A 15,657-nucleotide genomic window follows, 5' to 3' on the forward strand; every position below is an offset into this window, starting at 1 on the left:
GACTAAATAATATCCAAAATTTTTTTTTTTTTTTACCAAAAATATGTAGCAGTATGCATTTTAGGCCAAATGTATGAGGAAAAATTACTTTTTTACAAAATGATATGATAGAAATGAAGAAAAATTCATTTTTTTACAAAATTTTCGTTCTTTTTTCATTAATAGCGAAAAAAATAAAAACCGCAGAGGTGATCAAATACCACCAAAAGAAAGCTCTATTTGTGGGAAAAAAAGGACAAAAATTTCATTTGGTTACAATGTTGTATGACTGAGTTATTGTCATTCAAAACGTGAGAGCACCAAAAGCTGAAAATTGGTCTGGTTATTAAGGGTGTTTAAGTGCCCAGTTGTCAAGTGGTTAACACATGTGTAAACTCTCCAATGCTTTTCTTCAGCAAACCCCCATTCCAATTGACATGCAGAGATCCTTTCTCACCCTGATCCCAAAACCAAACAAGGACCCTTTCCTATGTGCGAGTTATAGACCCATAGCCCTTTTGAACTCTGACCTAAAAATATTTACTAAACTTCTCTTGATCTGTCTGAACACGGTTTTACCCTCCCTGATCCATAAAGATCAGGTGGGTTTTGTTGCTCTCTGCCAAGCGGGAGATAACACCAGAAAGGTCATAGACTTGATTATCCTGGCTTAGCTGGATAATCAGTCAGTGTCAGTTCAGTGAGGGAGTAGGACGCTTCCCGACGAGTCTGCTCTCTCCAGGGACCAGACAGATAGACAGATAGCCAGCTAGACACCGCAGACAGGCAGGCAGGCTCCTACAATCTTTGCTGCATGAATCAACTTGCAGCCCATAGGACCGGCTCCTTCCTTCCCTTCGTGGGCCCCTCTCTTCAGGTAAGCCCCTGTCTTTCAGGGCCATCTTTCCACCCCCAGGAATCGCTAGTGACCGTCCTTTTCAGGACAGCCACTCCAGCGATCAAAATTGCGGCTGTTTACCTTCTCTTAGAGCCGCATGCACCCCAATCAGTCACCCACAATCACCCCGGCCACCCGCCGCGCATAGCAGCGTTTTTTCTGGCGATCTGCGGCTCTTTCCCACATCCGCGCCAGACCACGCCTTATTCGCGGCCGCCGCAATTAGGAAAGACCGCGGCTTCAGCCGCGGCCTAGCGGCGCGCCGCAAAAAGGAGCACTGACAGCCTGGAAATTTTCCTGGAATTGTCAGGGATCATCCCCCTATCCCTGGAGGATCCCACCCTCCCCTGGATTAACAACCAGCTCATACCCACCAAGCCAAACAGCCCCCAAACCTGAGGCCTGTGGCCCGGTCGGCGGCCATCTTGGTACTCCTCAGCTACAGTGACACCCTTCTCCTCCCCCACCCCCCCCCCCATTCCAAACAGTACTTGATCAAGGGTTTCGTCCGATCGCCTTTCAGGGATCAGGAAGGAATTTTTTTCCCTGCGGCAGCACATTGGCTTAGCACTGCCAGGGTTTTTTTGCCTTCCTCTGGACCAAGGCCAAGTGTGAGGATTCAGCGAATCTTCCCTCTATTGCAATTAATCCCCCCCCCCGGTGACTGGCAACAATGGTTAAACTGCGATACTCTGCAGAAACGATTTGGGGTCTGAGACAATTCGCAACAGTATTACCAGCCGTCACCAAAAAGGCCTTAAAAATAGACCAACTTTTGAGATTCGATCGACGATCGACCATCAAAAATTTCAACCATTTAACCCAGCTTAAGCACATATCATGTGCTTTGATCAACACAAGATCGGCAGTAAAACACCGATCAGAAATCCACGATTTCTTACTACAAAACGATCTAGACTGCCTCTTTATCACAGAAAGCTGGCTTTCAGACGACTGCAACACCATTCTTGGAGAATTGGTGCCAGAAAATTATCGCATCATAACGGAAAACAGAATAGGGCAAAGAGGAGGAGGCCTGGCGGTGATCCATAAGTTTCATATTGCAATCACTAAGCCGGTCCTTCAAAATCCTCTTCCATTTATGGAAACCCTTACTCTTCAACTTCAAACTAACCCCCAGGAGACTGTTCACATTCTCCCCTGCTATAGGCCACCTGGGCCAAAATCGCAGCTTCTACCGTCATTAACGGAGTTCATATCCACTTATACCCTTAACAGCAAACATCTTTTGCTGCTCGGGGACTTCAATCTGTGGGCAAACTCCTCACAGGATCCCATTGCGGATGCCTGCATCGATCACCTGGAAGGATTAGGACTACAGAAACTTATATGCGGACCCACGCATGCTTCAGGTCACACACTCGACCTAATTTTCAGACAAAATCTGAAAATAAACATTTTGGGAAATGAACCTTTGCCATGGACAGACCACCATGCAATTAGTTTCATAATTTCCAAAATTCCACCAGTTATAAAAGCACCCAAGCCGGTGACAATACACTGGGCTAGATCTCAGAAGAAGCTCCATTCGGAACTCTTCAAATCTACCTTGGGAAACCGAATCGAAACTATTCATCCTCAGTTAGCAGCCTCAGATACACTGGATGCCATAAATGCAGCTCTGCTACAGTCAGCCGACTTAGTAGCACCGAAACGCAAAGTCCGCATCCGGAAAAAAAAGTCCGGCTGGTTCAACAACCAGCTGTCCCTACTGAAGCAAGAGCGCAGAAGGGCGGAAGCCGCCTGGAAAAGAAGCCCTTCAGAAGATCACCTCATCATATACAAGGCAATAACAACACGATATCATAAAGAAATCTTCAAAGCCAAGAAACATCATTTTTCTATGGCGATTAACAGCGCCATGAACCGCCCCCGAGAACTCTTCAAGATGGTCACCCAGACCATGAATCCGGGATGTCTTGAAGTCCCCAATTCAGACACCCAAGAGTTCTGTAATGAACTATCGGATTTCTTCATCGACAAAATCGAAAGAATCCGGGTAAGTATTCTGCAAAATAAAACCCCCCTCAGCCCCCTCTTCAATCAACTACAAAACACCAACAGAAACCTTCTACAATCAACTAAGTTCACTCTGGAACCCATCTCCATCGATACCACCAAAAATATCATTGGTGCGTTGCGGAACAGCACAGCACCCAATGACATCATTCCCACCAAGCTGCTGAAGGAATGCGCCGACATTCTGGCGCCTCCCATCACACAGCTTATAAATCAGTCATTTAAGGAAGGCATAGTGCCATCCCTGCTGAAAGAGGGAACAATCCAGCCCATCTTGAAAAAACCTAACTTGGATCCCAAGGACCCAACTCACCGCCGCCCCATAACAGGCCTAAATATTCTCTCCAAGATAATGGAGAAAATAGTGGTACAACAGCTGCAACAGCATCTGGATACCCACAATCTATTCGATCCATTTCAATCAGGTTTCCGTCCCGGACACGGGACAGAAACGGCCTTACTCAAAATATGGGACGATGCCCTTGAGGCCGCAGACGAGGGAGAATCCTGTCTCCTGGTTCTGCTGGACCTAAGCGCAGCCTTTGACACAGTAGACCACAAACTGTTACTGATGCGACTGGCCGAGGTAGCCAGAATCGCAGAAGGTGATTTACCATGGTTTTCCTCCTTTCTTGAAAACCGATCACAAACAGTGAAACTGGGATCTTTCACGTCGGAAAAACGCACGGTGCCATGTGGAGTCCCCCAAGGATCCCCCCTGTCACCGGTGCTGTTCAACATCTATCTTCGCCCTCTCTTTGATATTATCAGTAGCCAAGAACTACTTTATCACTCTTATGCAGACGATACGCAATTGTATTTTCGCATCTGCAACAAAAAGGATCATCATCTCAGTTTAGAGAAATGTCTCTCTTCGATAGAAAACTGGATGACTAAGAGTTATCTTAAACTCAACAGTTCCAAAACAGAACTTCTTATTTTTCACGCCAGCCGAAAGAGTCAACTGGCAACAACCTGGACACCGCCGCCCATTCTGGGCCAAAGCATCACCCCTAGCTCCAAAGTCAAAAGTCTAGGAGTCATTTTTGACACCTTCATGACAATGGATGCACAAATAGGGTCAGTAGTCAGCGGATCGCACCATTTGTTGCGCCTACTACGCAGACTTATTCCATTTATCCCCAAAGAAGACGTAGCAGTCGTGGTGGGAACAATCGTGAATTCCAGACTGGACTATGCTAACGCCCTGTACCTCGGGCTCCCAAAGTACCAAATCGCTCGTCTGCAGGTCGTACAGAATACGGCCGCCAGACTGGTGACTGGGAAAAGGACATGGGAATCAATCTCACCTTCGTTGAGAACCCTTCACTGGCTGCCAGTAAAAGACAGAATTGCATTTAAAGCACTCTGCCTGACACATAAGTGCATCCATAGGAAGGCGCCGCATTATCTTTGCGACAAGATAGAACCTCACAATTCTAATCGCGTTCTGCGATCCACTGACCAAAATCTGGTCAAGGTTCCAAAAACCAAATACAAGTCCAAAGGAGAAAGAAGGTTTGCTTTTCACGGTCCGAGACTATGGAATGCTTTACCAACCAGCGTTCGGTTGGAGGAAAACCACCTGACTTTCAGAAGACGGATTAAAACTCTGCTCTTTTGATGTCATGAGACATGAAACATCATGCGCCCAGAGGCGATTCAGTTCGCATGTGCCGCGCTATATAAGTTTTTCATTCATTCATTCATTCATGTGGCAAACAGAGACAGCTCAGAGTCCCTAATATTAAGCCTGGACACAGAAAAGGCTTTTGACCATCTTTGTTGGCCTTTTATGACTGCCACGCTGCACCACATGGGTTTTAAGAAGTCCTTCCTGCAAGCCAGCCAACACCTTTACACCAACCCTACGTCCCAAGTGAAAACAAAAACAAAAAGGGAAAATATGATCTACCTCACCAGGTGTTTTACGGATACCTGTAGATTCGCCACTATGCCCAATCTATAACTCAAAACTTTTTCACTCCATTCCCGTTTGACCGCATTATATTGGAGGGCTCCACACGGAGGGGTCTGATCTTCGATATTTATCGGATACTAAATGCCTACATGCTTCATTGGGAAAGGGTACTTGGTGAAAAAATTCCCATGGAGACGTGGCAGGCAATCTAGACTTAGGCGGCCAAGAGTTCTTTGTGTACTCTCTTTAAGAAAAACTATTACCAAATTCTATACTTCTGGTACCTGACTGTGGATGTGCTCCATGTCCTCTACCCCTCTAGTTCTGATTTCCGATGCTGGCACTGACAGGGAGATAAAGGCACCCTTTTTCACATTTATAGGAGCTGTCCTTTAATAGCTCAATTCTAGCGTTCAACGCAGCAATTACTGACTCGCTTGAGGTGACAGTACCTATGACACCGAAATTCTTCGTACTAGGCCTCTCCTCATTGAAAATAGCCAAACCCTATAAGAAGCTTCTTAGACACATCCTTACAACCGCACCCTGCCTTGTCGCCCTCAATTGGAAGAGGCGCTTTCCACCTTCCCCAGATGCTCTGTATGCTAGGGTCAAGGATGTGGAGGATACAGGATAGGCTGGAAGACCATGATAAGGTCTGAGAGCTGTGGCATCTCTGGGAGGACCCACCTTGAACCTGTGGCAGAGCTAATGTGATGACCCTCTACTTTTCCTTTTTCTTTTCTTCCCTATTTTCTTCTTCCACTCGCTTCATATTAAGCACTTTACTCTCCATGCTTTTTTTTATGTCATGTCAGATTTCCTATATCACTTAATATTGTTCTTATGTTCCAGCAGAGCTATTATATAATTCTAAACTACATTATTTGCAGTTCATATTTCCATGTTTCTCTCATGTCATTACTGCTGATGAAACGTATATTGTGAACTTTGTAAAAGTCCTTTCCATTCTCATTGCCATTTCGAACATTTACATATCGTTTTTTTTTTTTTTACTTTTTCTCTTCTGTGATAACTACTAAAACTGTTATTTGAATAAAAAACATATCTTTGATTTGTTCTTGCCACAATATAAGGCAAAATAACATGCAGAATTTACAGGTAATTAAAGGGCTGGATGGGTACATAAAAACCCCAATTTAAAGTTAAACTAAGGGGGTAAAACTAAAGTTCACAAGTAAAAATACGTTATTGATTGCAGAAGAGACATATTGGGGGTTATTTACGAAAGGCAATTGCACTTTGCACTACAAGTGCACTTTGGAAATGCAGTCGCTGTAGATCCAAATGAAGACATGCCAGGGAAATAAAAAACAGCATTTTAGCTTGCAGATGATTGGATGATAAAATCAGCAAAGCTTCCCCTCATTTCAGATCTTCCCCTCAGATTTACAGCGACTGCATTTCTAAGTGCACTTGTAGTGCAAAGTCAATCTGCCTTTCATAAATAACCCCCACTGTGTGTTTGTGTGTGTGTGCATATATGTTGCTTCTGCATTAAAGGATTCCTTCTTCCTTGCAAATTCTTTGTAGTGTTCACTGAGCGGTGCGTGCACAACTTAGGCCTCGTACACACGATAGGTTAACCAGAGGACAACGGTCTGATGGACCGTTTTCATCGGTCAAAAACGATCGTTAGTAGGCACAACCATCGGTTAAAAATCCACGCATGCTCAGAATCAAGTCGACGCATGCTTGGAAGCATTGAAATTCTTTTTTTTCAGCACTTCGTTGTGTTTTACACCACCGCGTTCTGACACAATCTTTTTTTTACTGATGGTGTGTAGGCACGACGGACCATCAGTCAGCTTCATCGGTTAACCGATGAAAACGGTCCATTGGTCCGTTCTCATTGGATGGACTGATCATGTGTACGAGGCTTAGTGTACAGTCCTGGTATATGCCTGGACCCGGAATGAATCAACTCTTATGTGTTATTCTTGCCTGGCCACTCAAGATGGCCAAAGATCCCCAAAGAATCCAGCAAAAACATGCCTGCTCCAGCAAGGGAGCTTTTGGACATTGCAGGTATGGAGTGGGGCCTGTTTATACCTCAAAACCTCAACGCCAATGGTTCCATTTTAACGAGAATCAGACCAGCTGAGGTATGAAGGAATCTGAACATATACTGCAATTATAAATGAATATAACTGTGTAGACAATTTTCTAAGTGTGCCTGCAGGTAACTCTTGGAGCTAAGTGAGGACTCTTGATTTCAACTGGTTGAGGTTATGCTATTTTCCAGCACCTAAATAATTATAACAATATCAAACAAATAGGTGTAAATTTACTAAAACTGGAGTGTGCAAAATCTGGTGCAGCTCTGCATTGTAGCCAATCAGCTCCAAACGTCATCTTGTTCAATTAAGCTTTGACCAAAAAAAGATTTAAGTTGATTGGTCTCTCTGCAGAGCTGCACGAAATGTTGCACTCTCCAGTTTTAGTAAATAAACCCCATAGTTTGGATGATGTTTACATTTTTTCTAACTACACACATCTGTTATGGGATTCTGCTATAGACATTAAAGTGGTTGTAGCTATTAATTACTTTAATGCTCTCTGTTTTAGGTCCATGTTTAGTACAGTGTGTGTTTTTTTCTTAAAATTATAATGCCAAATACCTTCTTTGCACAATGCTGCTGTGCAGCCATGTGACCTCCACCTGCTCCCCTTCCTGATCTAAGGGACTACAGTGGGAAGGGCTCAGGTTCCCTTCTGATGTATGCAAGACACGTGACTGCACAGATGCACTATGCAAAGAAGGTATGTATCAATATAATTTAAGGTAAACACACACTGCAATAAACATGGACCTAAAACAGAGAGGATCAAAGTAATTAATAGATGTTTCTTTACAAGCACTGGGGCAGCTGCAGAGAATATTATTACTCAATGCAGGAGGGGAGGGGCAGGGAGGAGATTGGCTTCAAAGTTCACACACAGGGCCAGATTCACAAAAGAGATACGATGGAGTATCTCAGATACACCATCGTATCTCGGATTTTTTCTGGTCCTATCTATGCACCTGATTCATAGAATCAGTTACGCATAGATAGGGCTGAGATCCGACAGTGTCACACTGTGTTACACTGTCGGATCTTTTTTTTGATTTAAAAATGGCGCCGGGGGCGTTCCCGCTGATTTACACTGAATAATATGTAAATCAGCGAGATACGCGAAATTCACGAACGTACGCGGACCCGACGCTGTGTTCTTACGTCGTTTCCGTAGCGGTTTTCCGTCGTATACTTACCCTTTCTAAAAGCAGGGGTAAGTATTGTTAAGTATGGCCGTCGTTCCCGCGTCGATTTTGAATTTTCCTACGTCGTTTGCGTACGCCGATTCACGAACACGCGCGTCGCAAGTCCCGCTCACGTCGCAACCACTGACGTCCTATTGACGTCAGTGGGAGCAATGCACGCCGGGAAATTCCCCGGACGACGCATGCGTATTTAAATCGGCGCGGGAGCGCGCCTGATTTAAATATGACACTCCCCTAGCCGCGGAATTTGAATTCCGCTGGGGGAGTTAGGATCCGCCGTCGCAAGTTTGGAGGTAAGTGTGTTGTGAATTTGACACTTTCCTCACAAACTTGCGAGGGCGGATCTTAATTCACATAGGTTACACGGATCTAAAGATCCGCTAACCTTTGTGAATCTGGCCCACAGACTACAGAAATGACAAGAAGAGAGGGAGGGGGAGATGCAGAGATGCTGAGGAGAGAGCAAGAAGACAGAGGCACATAATCTGACCACACTATCATGGATTAGCAGTCATGATTAGCATGATTAGTAAACACAGGGGGACACAATAACAGGCAGGATCAACCAGGTATTGTACAACATGGAAAGGGCCAGCTAACACTGCCAGCACTGACACTATGCTATATATCACGCCTTAAAGAGACAGGAACTTGGGGGGGGGGGGGGGGTTACAACCACTTTAAGAAGACAGCATTATTAGCCGGAAGTTAGGTAGTTAACAGGCCTCTTGCCTTTGACATGAAGGTCCTATGAACGTGCAGAGAATAAGTATAGCTAAATAAAGGGGCAACAATAGTCTTTCATAGGTATGTTTGTTTATTTATGACAATTTCAGACTGAATATTCAGATTCAATCATAAAACCAATTGTGACTCGTTCTCTTCTTGCAATTTGTAGAACATGATGCACATAGCATGTTTGTTAATACACAGAGAAGACCCTTCTCCCTTTGTACAAAGCTGTGCAAAAGGAGCATTATATAATTCCAATTTTAAAAATGCATTTTCCATGAAAAAACTGTAGATGGACTCTAAATACACTAACATGCAGGCTAAAGATACAAGGTAATGATAGCCTTGAAAGTCTAACAGAAAAAAAAACATGTGGTGAAAGATTTGCCCATGTAAATTCTGACTGCTACCCCATCAGGAGCCGCATGATATAAAATAAAATAATTTTTCTTAAGGGGGGGGGGGGCTGGTGGTACACAATAGCAGATTTTCAAAGGAATGTTAGTGGCCACCCTATGTGGTAATGGCTCCATTTTTTCCAGCTATTCAGTGAATTAAGGCTTACCCAATAGGAAAGAATAAGGCCACACATGCGCACAAATAAAAGAGTCAGTATGGATGTTTTTGCTAGAAAGGCCCTGTGGCACTGGGTGGGGCCACGCAGTAAAGATTACTAGAATAGTAAGGAAATAAAGCATTTAATATAGCACTCTGCATTCAGGACGTGTACAATTAGGTATAGGACAAGCTCAGTAAAATTTAACTTGTACTTTTAGAGAGCTGCTGCTACACTTTGATCTTCACCATTACTTTTTCCATTGCCTTGTTAAATAAACCATAATGAGGGATAGCTGCTAGATGGACTAAAGACATTTGGGCATTTACCTCTTGTTCACTATAGAACCACTGCATACTACATAGAATGTCATAATAATCTGTTACCTATGTAAATTGTCTAGATAAAACAAAGAAAGCTTGCCTTGTAGATAAACCTGAAGTTGTTAATTAGTTGATTAATTAGCTGTTGAAATAATAAATGGCACAATGGACTTTGAAGGTCACATAACACTAGTGAGAAATATTTGATCACTGCTGTCTTTTAAAGAAAAGATTAAAGATGCCCACAATTAATCATTGCTTACAACAGATCCTGCCTATCCTTTTGTGCATAGATGCCATTCGACTGCACCAGAAACCCCCACCCAATCAATCTAAGGGGACATATTGGTCTTGTATATTAGCCAGTGAGTATTGCCGAACCTGAGATAAACTGTCACTTTTGTTATCTGACTGTACACTTCCTTTTTAATTATTTGGTATCGATATGCATATTGCCAAGTAATAACAAAAGAAAGACAACAAAAAGTCCGCCAACACTGACCTGGTTGAGTCTCTATAAACTAATATGGAATAAGATTATTAGCATTTAAGTGAAACAGATAAAATAAATACAGCTCTGTGAATTTTGTCAGCAGCTCTTACACAAAAAAGTAACTTCCTATTTTAGGTTAATTTGTTCTTTAAAGCATATTTTGGTATTTGAAAAAACAGTATCAACACAACGAAACACACACATATACACAAACTATACCCAGACACTTACATATACATAATGTAATACTTTAAATGAAAGGTACACTTACTTGAGCCAGTCAGCAAAGTTCTAGCAACAAGACAATCAGGATGCAGCAGTGTTTCGAGAAGCAAGTTCCAATTACAGCATGGTTGGGATAAGAGCAGTTTCAGCTGACCCTGGACTGCCATTTCTTCTGCTGATGGAGTTCTTTCAAAACGTAAGATAAAGAGAGAATAATGTAGTTAATTTATCTATGAAATGAATAGCCTTAAAGTGCAGATGTAATGCTAACTCATTTAAATGTCAATTCCTCCCAGATTACTCAGAAAATGCTTTCATGCTTGCTTACTTTAAAACTGCTCAGGGAAGGAATTACATTTAATCTCAAGTAGCTAAGAGCAAATTAACATTTGGTAGGCTGCCAGATATGTTACTGACACAAAGTAACTTCACTCATCCATTGTGCGGAAACATGTATGTTCTTGTTGTAGAAGCAAAAAATTACTACTTTTTGTGCATGGATAAATCAGCCCTTTCCAGGTTTTACCTTAGTGTCACAATACCCAGGAGGTGCACACAGATGAATTAATTTTACTGCTACAAGTCACAACTCATTTCGACAAACAAAAGGCTAATTTACAAAATACCATTCTGTTATTTAATCAGGGAAAAATGTACTAGCTGTGTCACATGCAGAATAATGTAAGCTCTTAATAGGGGAAAAGGGAAAGCACAAGGGTAAGGAAAGACAGGATGCCTATTTACCTATTGACCATACAGGTTCCTCCATAGAGCAACTTGGGCCCAATTAGGCTATTTATTGAATTGGGAATGTGATTTGCCCCCACTGGGGCTTCTAACATCACCAGAAGTGATGCCCATATTATCATGATGCTAGTAGAGTGCACTTGGTAAATAATGGACTTGCTGTGCGTGCAATCACAGTGTAGAGCAAGTTCTAGGATTCTTTAATAGACCCCAAGATCAATTTTTGGGGTTCACAGGTTGCAAGACTTGTACCAAATTTTAGAGTCTAATGCCGCATACAGACGGTCGTTTTATGCGATGTAAAAAAACGACGTTTTCTGTGAAGTAAAAAACAACGTTTTTGAAACTTCAATTTTCAAAAACGATGTTGCCTACACACCATCGTTTTTTCACAGTGCTCTAGCAAAGCGAGGTTACGTTCACCACGTTTTTCCATTGAAGCTCACTTCATAACTAGCTTCTGGGCATGCGCGGGTGTAAAAACGTCGTTTGAAACGTCGTTTTTTGCTACACACGGTCAATTTCTGTGAAGTAAAAAACGACGTTTTGAAAAACTACACATAAAATTGAAGCATGCTTCAATTTTTTTTGGTCGTTTTTCAGAAGACATAAAACAACGTTTTCTCCCACACACGGTCAATTAAATTGACGTTTTTAAAAACATCGTTTTTTTACATCGCATAAAACGACCGTCTGTACGCGGCATAACCCTTTTGGAGTTCTAAAGCAAAGGCAAAGCTGAAACTGGTCTCAGAGCTGCGGTAGACAAAGCCATGCCTAGTGATTCAATAAGATGGCGGTTTTATATATATTACCAGTTTATAATATTCTAATTCAGTATTTTGTCTATGATCTACCGTACATTGTATATGGAGATGTCAAATGTACAAATAAGCCTTCTAAACCTTCTAACTTGACTTGTCTGTGAACTATTTCAGCTGTGTACCTCATATATGGTGAAGGATAAATAAAAGTTGGCGTTTGACTTTTCTTTGTCCAGTAGAAGTTTGTGTTTCTGTGCATACATCATGTTTTTATTAAATGGAAAACTACCTTGTGGGCATTCACTGACAAAGCTCTGCATTCATTAATAGATGCTTTTCATGCAACTCAACCAGGGTTGCGAACCTCCAGCAGCATTTTTTACTGACAACATGAAAAATAACAGAACTCCTCTTAAAAACTAAGACAATCAATATTTAAACAGTATAAACAGAATATGTAAACAATGACAATACCCATAACAAGTAATTTTCCTGGTTTACACTCAAAAAGTCAAACACAGCATGACAAATTATCGGCCCCTAATATTTACTGACAGTTGTAAAAAATCACTGATTTTTACAAACTGTGCAGAAGTTTACTGACAGATGGCAACCCTGAATTCAGCCCCTAAGCAGGGGTGTATACTGCATATAATGCTGCTCAAGGTCCACATACAGTGCCTTGCGAAAGTATTCGGCCCCCTTGAACTTTGCGACCTTTTGCCACATTTCAGGCTTCAAACATAAAGATATAAAACTGTAATTTTTTTTGAAGAATCAACAACAAGTGGGACACAATCATGAAGTGGAACAAAATCTATTGGATAATTCAAACTTTTTTAACAAATAAAAAACTGAAAAATTGGGCGTGCACAATTATTCAGCCCCCATAAGTTAATACTTTGTAGCGCTACCTTTTGCTGTGATTACAGCTGTAAGTCGCTTGGGGTATGTCTCTATCAGTTTTGCACATCGAGAGACTGAAATTTTTGCCCATTCCTCCTTGCAAAACAGCTCAAGCTCAGTGAGGTTGGATGGAGAGCGTTTGTGAACAGCAGTTTTCAGTTCTTTCCACAGATTCTCGATTGGATTCAGGTCTGGACTTTGACTTGGCCATTCTAACACCTGGATATGTTTATTTGTGAACCATTCCATTGTAGATTTTGCTTTATGTTTTGGATCATTGTCTTGTTGGAAGACAAATCTGCGTCCCAGTCTCAGGTCTTTTGCAGACTCCATTAGGTTTTCTTCCAGAATGGTCCTGTAATTGGCTCCATCCATCTTCCCATCAATTTTAACCATCTTCCCTGTCCCTGCTGAAGAAAAGCAGGCCCAAACCATGATGCTGCCACCACCATGTTTGACAGTGGGGATGGTGTGTTCAGGGTGATGAGCTGTGTTGCTTTTACGCCAAACAAAGTTTTGCATTGTTGCCAAAAAGTTCGATTTTGGTTTCATCTGACCAGAGCACCTTCCTCCACATGTTTGGTGTGTCTCCCAGGTGGCTTGTGGCAAACGTTAAACAACACTTTTTATGGATATCTTTAAGACATGGCTTTCTTCTTGCCACTCTTCCATAAAGGCCACATTTTTTGCAGTATACGACTGATTGTTGTCCTATGGACAGAGTCTCCCACCTCAGCTGTAGATCTCTGCAGTTCATCCAGAGTGATCATGGGCCTCTTGGCTGCATCTCTGATCAGTCTTCTCCTTGTATGAGCTGAAAGTTTAGAGGGACAGCCAGGTCTTCGTAGATTTGCAGTGGTCTGATACTCCTTCCATTTCAATATTATCGCTTGCACAGTGCTCCTTGGGATGTTTAAAGCTTGGGAAATCGTTTTGTATCCAAAACCAGCTTTAAACTTCTCCACAACAGTATCTCGGACCTGCCTGGTGTGTTCCTTGTTCTTCATGATGCTCTCTGCGCTTTAAACGGACCTCTGAGACTATTACAGTGCAGGTGCATTTATACAGAGACTTGATTACACACAGGTGGATTCCATTTATCATCATTAGTCATTTAGGTCAACATTGGATCATTTAGAGATCCTCACTGAACTTTTGCTGCACTGAAAGTAAAGGGGCTGAATAATTTTGCACGCCCAATTTTTCAGTTTTTTATTTGTTAAAAAAGTTTGAAATATCCAATAAATTTCGTCCCACTTCATGATTGTGTCCCACTTGTTGATTCTTCAATTTTTTTTTACAGTTTTATATCTTTATGTTTGAAGCCTGAAATGTGGCAAAAGGTTGCAAAGTTCAAGGGGGGCGAATACTTTCGCAAGGCACTGTACATGATGATTTTCTTTTAATCAAAGTTCAACCCTGTTTTAAAATGCTATTTGATTATTATAGTCAAAATTAAACCCAGAATGTGCTATGAGGCAGCTTTTTGTGCATTATAATATATATACAGAGGAATCACTTGAAGCCTGCCAGTCAAGAGGAAACCAAAAACCTTAAAAATGGGTGAATATTACTGGAGCAACAGAGAGCTGTGTGACTATGGTAAGGAGCCTTTGCACTTCTCTGCTCTATAATTTTGAGGCTAGATTTACCAAAAAGTGCGCAGAGGTGTTCAAACGTCTGCAAGTCGTTCAAAATACAGCCGCACGACTAGTGACTGGGAAAAAAACATGGGAATCAATCTCACCTTCACTGAGATCCCTTCATTGGTTGCCAGTAAAAGACAGAATCACTTTCAAGGCACTCTGCCTAATACATAAGTGTATTCAAGGCAACGCCCCCCAATATCTATGCGAAAAAATAAAGAGATTTTTAATACAGCTTACCTGTAAAATCTTTTTCTTGGAGTACATCACGGGACACAGAGCGGCATTCATTACTATATGGGTTATATGGAGTACCTTCAGGTGATGGACACTGGCAATCTCAAACAGGAAATGCCCCTCCCTATATAACCCCCTCCCATAGGAGGAGTACCTCAGTTTTGTAGCAAGCAGTATGCCTCCCAAAATGGTCCCCATAAGAGGGGTGGGAGCTCTGTGTCCCGTGATGTACTCCAAGAAAAAGATTTTACAGGTAAGCTGTATTAAAAATCTCTTTTTCTTTATCGTACATCACGGGACACAGAGCGGCATTCATTACTATATGGGATGTCCCAAAGCAATGCTTACAATGAGGGGAGGGAGAACATCTCCAAGACAAAAGGATTTAATTTAGAGATATACTCAAATCATAATAAATCCAACTTAGTTGAGAAAAATAATTTTAAATTTTAAATTTAACTCAAAAAAGAGGAGCCCCCGGAATCCGAGGGTCTCAAACTGCAGCCTGCAGCACTGCCTGCCCGAAGGCAGTATCAGTATTCCTTCTTACGTCCAACTTGTAGAATTTTGTAAACGTGTGGACAGAAGACCAGGTTGCCGCCTTGCAAACTTGAGCCATAGAGATCTGGTGGTGTGCTGCCCAGGAGGCGCCCATGGCCCTAGTAGAATGAGCCTTTAATGATACTGGAGGAGGCAACCCTTTCAAGCCGTAGGCCTGAGTGATTAATTGCTTAATCCACCTAGAAATGGTGGACTTTGCAGCTGCCTGCCCCTTCTTGGGCCCATCCGGTAGAATGAACAGCACATCTGTTTTCCGGATCTTCTTTGTAGCTTTAAGATAGGCCTTCATGGCCCTGACAATATCCAAGGTATGCAGCAACCCTTCCTTTCTGGAAGTAGGTTTAGG

At 42.2% G+C, this 15,657-nt stretch overlaps 1 protein-coding gene across 4 annotated transcripts in view; it reads right to left on the reverse strand.

Moving 5' to 3' along the window:
• The window catches only part of KIAA0825 (KIAA0825 ortholog), a 559,317-nt gene that overhangs the window by 318,482 nt on the left and 225,178 nt on the right, over positions 1–15,657 (reverse strand). For all 4 annotated transcript variants that reach the window (XM_040342242.1, XM_040342235.1, XM_040342259.1 and 1 more), the window contains exon 13: positions 10,497–10,636. In XM_040342242.1, the coding sequence (XP_040198176.1) occupies positions 10,497–10,636 (140 nt within the window). The remainder of the gene's footprint in view (positions 1–10,496; positions 10,637–15,657) is intronic.

Source organism: Rana temporaria, chromosome 1 (genome assembly GCF_905171775.1).
Source record: "Rana temporaria chromosome 1, aRanTem1.1, whole genome shotgun sequence".
Lineage (NCBI taxonomy): Eukaryota > Metazoa > Chordata > Amphibia > Anura > Ranidae > Rana > Rana temporaria.